At 45.4% G+C, this 13930-nt stretch overlaps 1 protein-coding gene across 2 annotated transcripts in view; it reads left to right on the forward strand.

The window, feature by feature from the left end:
- The window catches only part of PRELID2 (PRELI domain containing 2), a 712823-nt gene that overhangs the window by 217177 nt on the left and 481716 nt on the right, over positions 1 to 13930 (forward strand). For both annotated transcript variants that reach the window (XM_069652452.1, XM_069652453.1), the window contains exon 2: positions 2401 to 2458. In XM_069652452.1, the coding sequence (XP_069508553.1) occupies positions 2401 to 2458 (58 nt within the window). The remainder of the gene's footprint in view (positions 1 to 2400; positions 2459 to 13930) is intronic.

The raw sequence follows: 13930 nt of genomic DNA on the forward strand, positions 1-13930 counted from the left end.
CGACCGCAGTGCCGGCTGCGTAAACTGTGTGTTCAGAATCTGAACTTCGGATTCATATGCTACATGTATAATGACATACTCCATTTACACCGTCACCAGCAAGCAATGAAACGCTGGCCTCAATGGCTAACTGCTTTTATTGGGAAATACGCAACTTATGGGGCCTACAACCAAACGTTTATTCCCAACACGTGAATATTATTTCTAATGGAACATGCTAGCCAGCACTACCCGTGTAATATGCCTGTAAATGATGTTCTTATTACTGGCTAACTGTGGCAACATAACTGACCATTACTATAAAAATGACATCACTAATGTAAACACTGAGCAGTACTCCAGCTGGCACTCCAGCACATAAAGAAATTCCTTTCTTCTACGAGGTCTTTCTGTGACATTTTACAGCCATTAATTGAAAAGGGACAGTTTATGGTAGTATATGTATTGTGTGCACTGCTGCAGTTTAACACAGGAGAGCAAATATCTATCTTCATTGTTTCATTTATTTTAAACTACAAAATGCTTAAACTATTTTTCTACAACTCTACAATGATTCTGTGGCCCAAAAACTGGATGATTTATTACATTCGGTCAAGAGTAAGCATGTTGCTGATAAGGTATTGCATCAATAATGGAACTCTACCGTCATCATTGTTTCTCCATCTGGTCACAAAACTACCCGGTGATCGTTCAGAAAGGGGGTACTTTATCACACAATATTCCTTGAAAGTTTTGCTTTAAAAATATAAAAACCTCTATGTTGAAAATATCTTCAACTACATCTCTCTTCAATATGTTCTGAGCCCTTTATGAAACAGACTCAAACGTGTAGGTTTCTGTGGGTTAAGGCTTCCCCCAGGAACGAATAAAATTCTCCCAAAAAAACATCAAACAGTCCCCAAGACTAGTAGGCTGTGAATATAAATGGAGTTTTTTTTTTTAAAGATAGCTAGGACAGTATCTTAATTAAAATAAATTATTTAGAAGGAAATTGGGAAAGAATATTTGAACGATTTTTCTTGAAGACGCAGAAAGTTCACATGGATCCTATTACTGTATGTTCCACATTTGCTGTCTCGCTCCTTCACACGCAATCGACTGTTTCAGTGAACCATCACAGGTAGCCGCCTTAACCAATCAAAACCGGTACCATCTTGGTTCTTCCCATAATTGCCCCAGACCTTTTACTTTAGTGACACTGCTCTTTTGAGCAGGCAGAAGGCCTCTTTTGTGAGATCCACTCAATGTCTAGCTGTGTGTCCTGCATGGGAAATCTCCTGGTGGTTGTAGTCTTACTTGAGCATCTATCTAAGAACCACACTGTGTGCCAATAGAGGTGCATGCTGAGCTCCGAGCACCTTCATTCTAGCTCCCCAGGATAGTGCATCCTTCTTCACCAGGGCATTCACTCACCTAGCATAACCAAGGATATTTTTGTACCATAACAAGAAAATATTGCATTGTTTACCTCAATCGTTCCCCAACAAAACATTGGCTACAAGACGAATTTGAATTGGATGTATACCTCAACCTGCAAACTTCCTTTCTATAGGAAACTACTCTACAGGAACATTAATATCGGAAGCGTTGACCTATTCTTGCAAAACTCTACTCCTCTCTCCTTTGTGAGTTACTGCATCTTTCCGTTTTTTCTGAATCAAGACCAGTCCCTTTATATAAAGTCTTGTAGTACTGTGCCATGTTACTGTTGCAGGCTGCTCTTGAATTGCAGGAGAAGCTGCTATTAATTAGGTAACTGCCTTCTGATGTATCCTGCCATTTCAATTGAAACCCTTCTGACTTTGGGACAGGCATCACTCCTGTTTGCGAGCTCCATCATCCGTGATGTATTCAAAAACATACATAACGCTACATTGTAATCATTTTCCTAGTCACTCCTGTAGGGTCCCACATGAACGGTTGTGGAACTAGTGTATTAAGTAGCCACATGGCCCAACACTCCTTGTAAATGAGATTTTGTTATTGGATGTAAAAGTAACTAGAACTACGTTAAACAAGAATTTGACCGTTAAACAAGAATTTGACCTTACAGCTCATGCTGTCTTCATTTTCAATTTGCTCGGCTTGCACAACCTTGTTTTTTGTCATTGTAAGTGTCTTTTTTTTTTCTTTCAAAGAAAGCTTTAACTATTCGTAGTTTTCCTGGATTTCTGCTGTTTGGTTTCTCTGAGATTCTGTCTTTTTGATATGATTTTCCTCACCAGTCTAGCTCAATGTACTTCAAGTGGAAAGTTTGCCTTTGTTTCCAAACATGTGCTTTCTTGAGCTTTTAGTTCTAGGGAAGCTATGAAGGCGTGTGGACTTGCATCTTCTATTTGTTGTCTTTGTGTGTGTATGTTTCCATGGCCACTAACCAACGCGCTGTCTTCTTCTACCTAGTATCCCACCCCAATGGAAAAGCACGTCACCTCAGTGAAAACTGTGGAGGAGAAGACTGGTGAGTTCTGATCTACTACTTATATGGGGACATTGGTGGCATATTTCCCGAGAGCTGGATATTTTATATTTACATTGTTTTAATTGAATTGTTGCATAATTAATGATTGCCAAAGCTGAAGCGTAAATAAATGCTTGGTGAAGTGTATCAAGTTGACTACTACCAGGAGAGTGTGCATAGATGTCAATGTTGAAGCTTTATCTTTCTGCACTCCGCACATAACATTGATTGAAAAAGGATGACAATGTATACATGGTATGCAGGCAAGTTACATTTGTATGTCCTTGATAGGCTGTGGGAACATTCTGATGTGGGTGGAAAACTGCAAAGGAACAGTAAGAACTACTGAAAACACACAAAAAACCCAAAATGGTCCACAGACGTATTCCCCCATGCAGGACACCTCCCAATGGAGATCACTCCCACAAAACCCCCAAAATAGAGGGCAGCAAGCACACTCCATTATTGAGTGATTGGACTCGCCTAGTAGCTGACCTGTTGGCTGGGAGGCAGGGCTGAGCAGAGGGCTAACATTTGGTGGATAGGCAGGCAAGCAGACATTAGGGTCTAGGTGGCCAGAAGGTCAGGGGCTCCTTTGCTATTTTACCATGGGGCTGAGTGTACAGGAGAGCACCACGCAAGGTCTCAAAAAAACAGGATGAAATAAGAGATGCCGACACGAAGATTAATTGTGATGGTTACCCCAAACCATGTATGTGGTCTATATAAAGGTTTATGATTTAAAGAGTGTTGGGAACAGCATGTGCCCTTCTCTGCATGCACTGCAATCTGGTTGTATCCGCCTTTTATTTTTTTATTTACATTTTGGTATTAGCATGTTGCCAGTGGTGATCAAATGAGTATTTACCTGCAACCAGCAGCCCCCATCAGTCAGGTGCAAATGTTTTATGCTGGACATGTTAAGCATACAGGTGCCTCTTGTACATGTGTTTAGTTGCTTTTTCTTGCAGGATGCAATTTGTGAGGGACGCCCACTAGTTCATCCAACACCTTCCATCTACAGTCGCATCTTGGAGGAGGCATTGCTTATTGAGGGCATTAAGGGTCCTGTATTTTGAGCATGGTCTCGATTTGATCTTGCTACTCTAGGTGCCCCTGGCCTTGACATCCCACCTGAATTGTTACTGATGAGTACACTGGTCCATTAAATGTTTTCCAGTCTTTTAATGTTACAATGTGCAAGTCTGATGACTGCCCAAGGCTGGCTGCAGCCACTAAAATGGTCCACAAGTTGACTAAAATATTTAAACTGACAGGAGTAGTGGTCTCTTTCCCCTTCAGTGGGGCGTTGCAGAGGCAGTGCTTTCACTCTGTGTGAAGTCTTCCTCTGCCCCACCAGTTTTGCATAGACTTCTCCTTTGGGGAACCAATGTTCATCACCACATAGCCTTCGTCTGAGAGCCTGGTGGTGGCGGCTCCTAGTGCTAGGTCTGCCAACTATTCCCCCAACATGCCACGGGTTAGAGATCCAAGAAGCTGGAATCTGCAGGATTCGCATCCAGCAATCTGTGTCTTCGTCTCTTGCGCACCCTTGTTATTTCCATGCCCATTGGGTTCTTTTAAAGGAAGCTGCTCAGTATATACCAGACTATAATCCAAAGTATGATGTGATATGATATATTAAGTTAATTATAATGCACTTAATACCAAGAGGTTTATAAGCGCTGACCCGGGGATCGAAACTGTGTTGATCCATGTCGTCTTGCTTCCAAGGCGAGCAAGTTGCTCCTGAGCTATCCTCCCGAGTAAATGTTTGTATGTTTTTAGAGGTTGTTTCAGACCACAATGATGCTGCAAAGCACATCTTGAAGTCGACCTTGACTCTGGTGCTTGCTTCGGGAGGGCTATGGGCACAGGTGTCATCGGTGTCCATGGCTACGCATGTCTGGCTTTTTAGCTGATGTATATAACAAGCCTATGAACATCGACTTTTATCTGGAAAAAACATTTTTGGGTACAAGAGTCGTGACTCCTTAGGTGTTTTGGTCTCTCGGCCTATGACACAATCACTGTGGCTGTCTACCCACATTTTTCAGTAACTCGGTTGTTTAGATCTTTTTATCTTTCTAATGTATTCCTTTCTTCATGTTTGACAGGATTAGGTACCTTAAAAACATGTTTTTGTTCTGGAAGAAGTAGATGGTATTCCCATAGATGTGTCTTGAATGATGCTTCCCTGTCCTCTGGGAACCTCTTTAATCAGAAGGACTTCAATCCCCTTTTACTGGAAAGGTGGGATGGCTTACCTCCAACTGCTATGTCATGCAGATAGTTTTGACAGGGTACTGCCTCCCATTTTAATAACTCCCGTCTGCAATTGCTACTCTGTCTTAACTCTCTCCATCTTCTCACAGTGCTTTTTTGCTTCAGGATATTGCATAACTTCTAAAGGAGGCCATCAAGCCCGCTCCACCTCTGAAGCACAGAAGGGGCTGCTGGTTCACATATTTACTGATTACCCATCCCCCTCTCCCCGATCCTCGCAAGAGTGTTGGGTGTTCGATATTTTGAAACTTTTCCAGCGGAGTATGTTTTTGAGGGAAGGGTAAGGTAAAGATTTCAACTTTTAGCCAGATTCTCAACGCACTTTCAACTTAAAGCCTGGATATATCCCTGAACCTCTAGGAAGGCTGTATCCACACTTTGATCCATAGAACACATAGGAGCCACCTGGATTTTGTTATGAGCCTGGTCACTTAACTGCCTTTGCCTGGACATCTACATTGTGCTCCTTAAAAAGGTATTGCGAGTGGTGTTGTCCCACTAACTGAAGGGATGCGTTCATATGTCTTCTCCATCCTCATCTGGACAACAGATTGATGAAGGCCCATTGCCAGGTGCAGTCGCTGGCACATCCACACTCTGGGATTCGCCCTTAATTTACAGAAGTCATGTGTCTTTCTAACTTTATTCTGGCAATCTGAGTGGTGTTGACTCTGGGGTTCGGAATGCCGCCTCACCTCACGTGAGAATTAAAATAATGTATCATGTCTGGGGTTCTGTTCCAGCCAGACTCTTGCAGGCTTCAGAGTTTTTCTACCTCTGGCCTCCCATCCTGCCCACCGCCCCATCCCAGCTCCTCTGCTACCCTTGTACCCCTTTTGTAACCCTGTTGCTGCATCTTCCTTGTACAGTGCTCGGTTTCGCCCCAGCTAGGTTTGCGCTTCATAAATCACATACATCCATTCTGCCGTCTAGGTCTTGTTCATTTTCTGGTTCCACAAGCAAGACTGCAAAGGTAGTCTCGGCAATGGGCCGTCCAGCTGCAGGGATCACTTTTTTTGGTGGACTTGGACAGTTTGCTTGGATTGCCTGCCAGGGTGCATTAATTCCTTCCATGGTGGGTGCATCGGGCCAATCTTCTCTGAGGGGAGCTATGTAAGCAACATGCACCCTACTGATTTTAGCAATGCATTCCTCTTTTCGGTTTCGTAGCCCATCTGTCTGACCTGCTTACTCAGTGGACATTATGAAGAATGATAATGAAACCTCCACATCAATATTTTGTAGTTGAGAACAATTCAACTCCAGCTTTTCTTCTGAACACCGGGGTGGGGGAGGAGTTTCTGCAGATGCTGATTGACCATACCACTGCAATCCACTATTGCAACGACATTAGTGGGTGGAATCTCCATCTGTGAAGAGAGAGAGATCTGGCTCTAGGGGCTTGGCGATGAAGGAGTCTTCTCAGTGGGCCATATGACGGAAAGGGTCCTTCCTACTTTCTAAACGTGTGCACTTTGTTCCTACACTTGGGGTTGAAATTAATTCAACCCTTTTTTCTTTTTTAATTATGTTCCCCATGCCTCCCTCTCTCTCACACACTCCCCACTCACCTTCCCCCACATACACATGTACTTGTATATGCATATATAATTTGTCACTTTCGACCAGAAGTGCACAAAGTGCACACTTTTAAAAAGAAGTCTATGAAAAGATGAATAGACCTTTTGGTGCCTACTATGTGCTTTCATGCTTTCTCGCCTTATACTGGGCTAATACCAGGATCAAACTCCTCCTGCGGTGTGCTGGAGTTGATTTACCCTGCCTGTCAGCACTCGGCTCAGCGTTCATTTATCCCACCTGAAAGATTCTTAACCATTCGCAAAGCACGCACAAACTGAGGTGCCACAGGTGTGTGTGTGTACAGTTATGAAGTTTTGCATTTTGGTGGTGGGCAGCTCAGCAACTTTCTTCTACATTGGGGTGAGTACTGCTTCCAGCAGAGTGAACCTTATTCTGCGTCTCCGCCATAACTTTTGATAACTAAAACTGTTGTGCTGCCAACATTTCTTTGAGTAGTTGCACCTTGCTCTTAATTAAGCTTTTATACTTGCTCCATCCATTTGGAAACACACTTTATTTTACTACAGTTAATGTACGATTTGCGCTGTAGGCTTGGAATGGCGCTGTCTGTGCCTCAACATTTCTCCCATAATGGATCAAGAAATGCTTCAAGCCGTGAACCTCCCTCTCTCACTGCCAGCGGCTTCTCCAATGCTAGTCGTTCCTGGGCACACTGGTTGTGTCCCTTGCAACAATTGATTGGACAGACCACCATCTTATTAGCTTCACACTAATTAGTAACGAGAAGCTGTGTCCTAAACCTATTTGACTTTACACAGTGGAGACAAGAAACACTCGGATGTTGACAGTAGACAGCCTCACCCCCATTCTGAAGCAAGCCCTTGCTGCTAATATCCTCTCAAGTGATGACCACAGCTGCCTCGCAGACATCTACCACAAGTGCTTATTAACTACCATCGACTCATTAGCCCCACTCGCAACTAAAACGTGACATCCAGAAAACACTCACATTTCTGGTTCAATGATGACCTAGTACTACTTATGCGTAATAAAAGGTCACTGGAACATATCCACAAAAAGAAAACCTACCATCGACACCACCAATGCATTCATAAAAGCTAACCCAACCTACAAATCAGCTATCATAGCGCACAAAGCTAATGCCTTGAATACTAGCATTAACAAAGCTGTCTCAAACTCCAAAGAGGTCTTCACAATACTCAGAGAACTGGAGAATCCCATCCCAACTACCACAACGGTTAATTCAAGCAAAGCTTCGTGTACAACCATACAGAATGCTCTTGCTTCCAAAATCCAAGTGCTTCAAACGAAAATTGCCACCAAAAGAAAGCTTTTGGCTAACAAAACCTCACCCCACCAAACAGCAACAGTACCAATGACAACACTCATGCCCATTTCAAATTCTACCCAGTAAGCCATAACCAAGTGCTAGACCCTATATCCAAACTTAAACCCTCGAACTGTAATGGAGATAGCTTCCCAGCTCACTTAGTCAAACTATGTTTCCCTAAACTTAACACTCATCATTACTAAATGTGCCAATGCCTCTTTTAGCACAAACTCTTCCCCACCAGCATCAAGGAAGCCTGGGTGACCCCGCTGCTAAAAAAAACATGGCTGGACGCAACAGTCCCCACAAACTATCGCCTCATAACTACGGTACCATTCTTGCTGAAAATAAATTGACCAAATAGCCTACTATCAAATTCAATCTCACCTTGAACAAAACCACCCCCTCGGAGCAAGACAATACCAAAACGGCTCTCCTGGACCTTAAAATCAAGATGTATGCCATATGAGACGCCAGCAAACTCTGCATTCTGCTCAAGACTTTTAGTTCTCGCAAGACGCCACCTGTTGGGTTAAATCCTTCCTTGCTGATAGAACCTACCGAGCCTCTTTTGGTAAGGAAGCTGCAGACCCTATCCCAGTACCACTAGTAGCCCCAGAAGGATCCTTCGTATAACCTACGCTATACAATGTGTATACTAAACTATTATTTGAATGGATTGTGTCCTCCAACGTATTCCTCATCTTAGATGTATTCCATCCAGCTTTAGCTGCTTCGGAAGTTTTTCCTCGGCAGAGGGCGCCGTGCGTCGATGTCGTCGAGTCGATGGTCCCTGAAAGGCCTCCGTCGAGGGTGACGTCATCGGGTAAACAAGTAGCTCGCGCGGCGCCTGTTGGCCTCAGTTCTGTCTTTCCGCAGTACGTGTTGCTTTGGAGACTCGGCGCGCCTCGAGTAGTTCTGTGACGCAGTTACTGGAAGATATTCAATATGTCCTCGACGTCGACCCCCGACTACGACCCCGCAATCGGGATTCAGAAAGTGTAAATCCTGCTGTTCGAAAATGTCCATCACAGACCCGCACCGGGAATGTCTGTGGTGTCTCGGGGAAGGCCACGAAATGGAGGCCTGTACAAAGTGCCAGGCGATGACGGGGAAAGCCTTGCGAGAGAGGAAGGGAAAACTGCAGGTAGGTCGTAAACCTGATCAAAAAAGCCTCTAGCATCGAGCCGAGGTCCCTTGAGGAGAAATCTCCTCGATGTGAAAGGCATCGGTCTAGGTCCCGAAGTGATTCTCATTGCTCTTCCTTGAAAAAGTCAAAAAAAAAGACGCCACCGGTCCCCTTCCACCTCGTCCTCGGACGAATACCCAAAAAGAATGAAATGCCCCACAAAACATTCTTCCTCCGAAGAGTGAGAAGCATTCAGGGTAAAAATGATGGAGGCGTTTGAAAAAGCTATGCCTCGGTCTGGGCCTTCTTCGGAAGCCGGCCGGGAGAGTTATCGTTTCGACACTTGCGCGCCCTCGAGCCCGGCTGATCGAAGAAGGAAGGATCGGGAACCTTCCAGGACACCGAGCGAAAAAGACCGCTCGAGTCGAGTTGACCGTTCGAGGTCACTGATGCCGTCTGAAACCCAACACACCTCAAAGGAAAAGTCCTCGAAGAGCGCCTCGACGCACTCGAAGCCAGCTCTGTAGTCGACACCTATTTCGTCTGCGCCATCGACGTCTTTGTTGTCCTCGAAGCCCTTGGTGACAAATATTCCAAAGGCTCCGACTCAGCCAATTCCGCTAGAAGCAGTAAAAGTAACAGCAAACGAGACGGCTGCAAAGGCTGTAATGCCTTCAGGTTCAACTGATACACCTCTCCCAGAAGAGGTTTTTAAACCTCTTCCAAGGAAAGAATTGTTCAAATTCTTAACTTCAATATTTGAAGAACAGGAGAGATCTGATGAGGAGAATGTTCCTTTTGGACTGGAATATGGCACCCCAAATGTCCCAGAATGTCTGATTTCTGAGGAAAGCAGGATGAGGGACCTTCTGGAAACCTTACATGATGCAAGTGGCATTGATACTTCGCCTGAAACAGATTTTGGCAGTCCAGAACCAGGGGAACATGCCAGTCCCTCATACCGTCAAATAATGGCAAAGGTGGTCGAATATTTAGGATGGGCTAGACCACCAACTCATTTCATCCTGGATGATCTGACGGATATATATTTGATCATGGTCCCATCGAAGATCCGATTTTAACTTTCCATGTAGCCTTGCAAAATAGGGTGGCCAAAAATTGGGAGACTCCGGATTCTATTCCTCTGGTGAATAAATCCCTTACTTCAAAATACTGGCCTTCCAGTAGCAACCCCGGCTATCTGTCTAAACACCCCACTCCCAAGAGTCTGGTGGTCCAGGCAGCCACAGCTTCAAATAAGGTGGCATACCCTTCTATCCCTCCGGATAGGGACAACAAGCTTGTGGATGGTTGGGCACGCAAGGTATTTTCAGCTGGGAGTATGGCGTTAAAATCAGCCAACTCCATATGTGCCTTGGCAAAATATTCATACACTCTGTGGGAGTGCATTGCAATGGCGGCGGAGGGGATGAAAGGGAAGGATTCCTAGCCATTTTTAAAGATGGAAAGGAGGCAGTGCAGGAATCCCTTCAGTCTGGATTGCACACTGCAGATAGTGTGAGCAGGTCCATGGGCACTAGCACAGTAATGCGCAGATTTGTGTGGTTACGGAACTCTGGTTTCACACCAGATGTGCGAAACCGTCTTCTGAAAATGCCCATTGACGGGTCTCACCTTTTTGGCAACAAGGCTGACGGGAGCCTTGAGAGGTTGCAGACCTCAAAAGCAGCTGCCAAGTGTTTAGGAGCTGCTATTAGACAACCTCAGCCTTTTCGTGCGTCAGGACAATCTTTGAGGGGACGATCCTATCGTTACTACTCCTCATATGGAAAGGCGAGAGAAATGGGCAGTCAAAGGGGCCAGAGGAGGGCCACTCGTGGTGGTCGAGGAAAATGTGCAAAGCCAGCTCCAGCTGCAACCTCTTTGCCATCAGCGGCCGCGGCAACTGCCACAAAAACACTTTGAGGACTTGCATCACAAGACACCTGTGGAAGGCAGGCTGTCACAGCATCTGCAAGAATGGTGAGCCATTACTTCAGATGTTTGGCCTCTAGAAATAATAGCCCAAGGTTACTGCCTTCCTTTTCTAACGCAACCTCAAAGCAATCCACCAGGGAGACACCCTTTGAAGTTTTCAGACCCGCTCCTACAGCAGGAAGTTCTAACCCTGCTGGAGAAAGGTGCTATAAAGCCAGTACCTGTAGCGGAGAGGAACAAGGGATGGTACTCCCCTTACTTTTTGATCCACAAAAAGGACGGAGGACTGAGACCCATCTTGGACTTAAGAGGCTTGAACAAGCTCCTCAGGAGGGACAAGTTCAAGATGGTTACTCTTTCTCAGATCCTTCAGGCCCTGCAGCTTCAGGATTGGTTGGTGTCATTGGACCTCCAGGATGCTTATTTTCATGTGCCAGTTCATCTCAAGCACAGAAAATACCTGAGGTTCGTAGTTGACGTCTCACTATCCGTTTCGAGTCCTGCCTTTCGGATTGACCTCCACCCGAGGGTCTTCACCAAGTTAATGGTAGTGGTGGCAGCGCACCTCAGGAGAGGGGGGGAATTCACGTCTATCCTTATCTGGACGATTGGTTGATCAGGGCATGTTATGCCGAACAAGCACTGGATCATCTGAAAGTCACCTGCCACTTCCTCCACAGACTGGGCTTCTCCCTCAATTTCAAGAAGTCACAAATGACACCTTCCCAACAGCTCCAGTACATAGGGGCTGTATTAGACACATCCTTGGGAAAGAGCTCGCCTCCCAAGTCGAGGGCTCAAGACATTCTTCAGATGGTTTCCAAATTCCAAAAGGCCCAAAATCGCCAGGCCTACGACTTCTTAAGGTTGCTCGGCCTCATGGCATCCTGCATCTTCCTAGTGCCAGAGGCACGCCTGAGGATGAGATCCCTTCAATGGGCTCTAAAGACTCAATGGTCCCGGTTCTCAGGTCAAATGACAGATTTTCGTCAGATTTTGAACAATGTTCAGCAGGATCTTCTGTGGTGGACTTGCACAGAGAATATCCTAAAAGGTGAACAGTTTTGACAACCATGGCCGGAGATTACAGTAGTGACGAATGCCTCACTCATGGGGTGGGGAGCTCATGCCAACGATTTGATAATCGGCGGTCGTTGGTCTCCATCGGAGTCCAAACTACACATCAACCTTTTAAAGCTGAGAGCAATCAGACTAGCGCTGAAGGCTTTTCTGCCATCTGTCAGAGGAAAAAATGTCCTGATAATGACGGACAACACAGAGGCCATGCATTATCTAAACAAAAGAGAAGGTGTAGGGTCACTACCTCTGGTCAGAGAAGCAATGCGGCTCTGGTATTGGGCAATTCAAGAAGGAATCTCCTTAACGACAGTTCATCTAGCCGAGGAGGAGAATATGGTGTCCCATGAGTGGGAACTGGGTCAGGAAGTCATTCAAGAGATCTTCTTTGGGGAACCCCTGAAGTAGACCGATTTGCGACCAGAATCAACCGGAAGTGCGAAAGGTATTGCACAAGGGAATTTCCCCCGTGAGGACGCGTTCGTGGTGGAGTGGAGCTTCCCACTATTATACGCATTCCCTCCGATTCCCGTCATTTCTCAGGTCATCAGGAGATTGAGATGGTTCGGAAACCGCATGATCCTAATTGCCCCGGATTGGGCCAGGAGAACGTGGTACCCGGACCTTTTAGACCAGTCCATCTGTCCTCAGTTACGTCTTCCTCAGAGAGAGGACCTTCTCTCACAAATGGAGGGCCAGGTTCTCCATCCAGAGGTCAAGATTCTCAACCTTCATGCTTGGTATCTGAAAGGCTGAGATACAAGGTTTGGGACCTTCCAGATGACGTCATGGAGGTGTTGCTTTCGGCAAGAAGGCCAGCAACAAAATCTCTATACTGTTGCCGTTGGAAAAAGTTTTGCAACTGGTGCAGAGAAAAGAATGTTGATCCTTTTCTATGTTCCATTCCGGAAGTGGTGTCCTTCCTCTTGTCCCTAGCAGATAGAGGTCTAAATGTTGGGAGCATTAAAGGTTACCTTGCAGCGCTTTCCATTTTCAAGCACTCATCGGAAGAATGCTCCTATTTCAAAATTCCTTTAATAGTACAATTCTTAAAAGGACTCGCCAATGTGTTTCCTCCTTACCCTTTCCAAGTACCAATTTGGGATCTTAATCTGGTTCTAAAATTCTTAATGTGTGCCCCTTTTGAACTCTTGCACACTTGTCCATTAAGATTACTAACATGGAAAACTGCTTTCCTAGTTGCTTTAACATTTGCAAGAAGAGTGAGCGAATTGCAGGCACTGTCTTCTGGGCCACCATATATTGTGTTCCATGGGGAAAGAGCGGTATTAAGGGTTAAACCCTCATTTTTACCTAAAGTTGTGTCTGATTTTCATTTGAATCGGAAAATTGTTCTACCCGCATTCTACCCTCCACCTCATCCTAGTAAGAAGGTGGAAAGATTGCACAGGTTGGACCCGAGCAGAGCTCTAAGCTTTTACATTTCTAGGCTTTCCAATCTTAGAGTGGATAATCAACTTTTCATTGGCTACCCCGGAAGGAGATTGGGACCCCACAAGAAGGCTTAAGGCCCCATTCCACCAGAGGCCTTGCCTCTTCGACAGCCCTTCAAAGAGGTGTTCCCATAAAATCCATTTGTGAAGCAGCAACTTGGTCATCGCTGCACACGTTTTCAAAATTCTATAGTCTGGATGCTTCCCAGTCTAAGGAGCTGAATTTTGGTAAAGCAGTGCTATATTTCGCCATATAATGGTATCAAAAATCGACTCCCTCCTCCAGAGAGTTTTCTATACTGCTTTGGGAGTCTATCTAAGATGAGGAATAAGTTGGAGGACACAATCCATTCGAAGAACAAGTTACTTAACCAACTGGTAATGTTCTTTCGATTGGATGTTCCTCCAACGTATTCCTCATCGCCCTCCCATCCTACCCCTCTGTAGATTTTCCGGGTTATTGCCATTTCAACTCTCGCAAGGCTTATACCTGACTACCGGCACAATCTACACAGTAGAGCAGAGGGGGAAAAACAGAACTGAGGCCAACGGGCGCCACGCGTGCTACTTGTATACCCGATGACGTCACCCTCGACGGAGGCCTTCGAGGGACCATCGACTCGACAACATTGACGCACGGCGCCCTCTGCCGAGAAAACATTTCCGAAGCAGCTATAGCTGGATGGAATACATCT

Source organism: Ambystoma mexicanum, chromosome 3p (assembly GCF_040938575.1).
Source record: "Ambystoma mexicanum isolate Mex_15411 chromosome 3p, UKY_AmexF1_1, whole genome shotgun sequence".
Lineage (NCBI taxonomy): Eukaryota > Metazoa > Chordata > Amphibia > Caudata > Ambystomatidae > Ambystoma > Ambystoma mexicanum.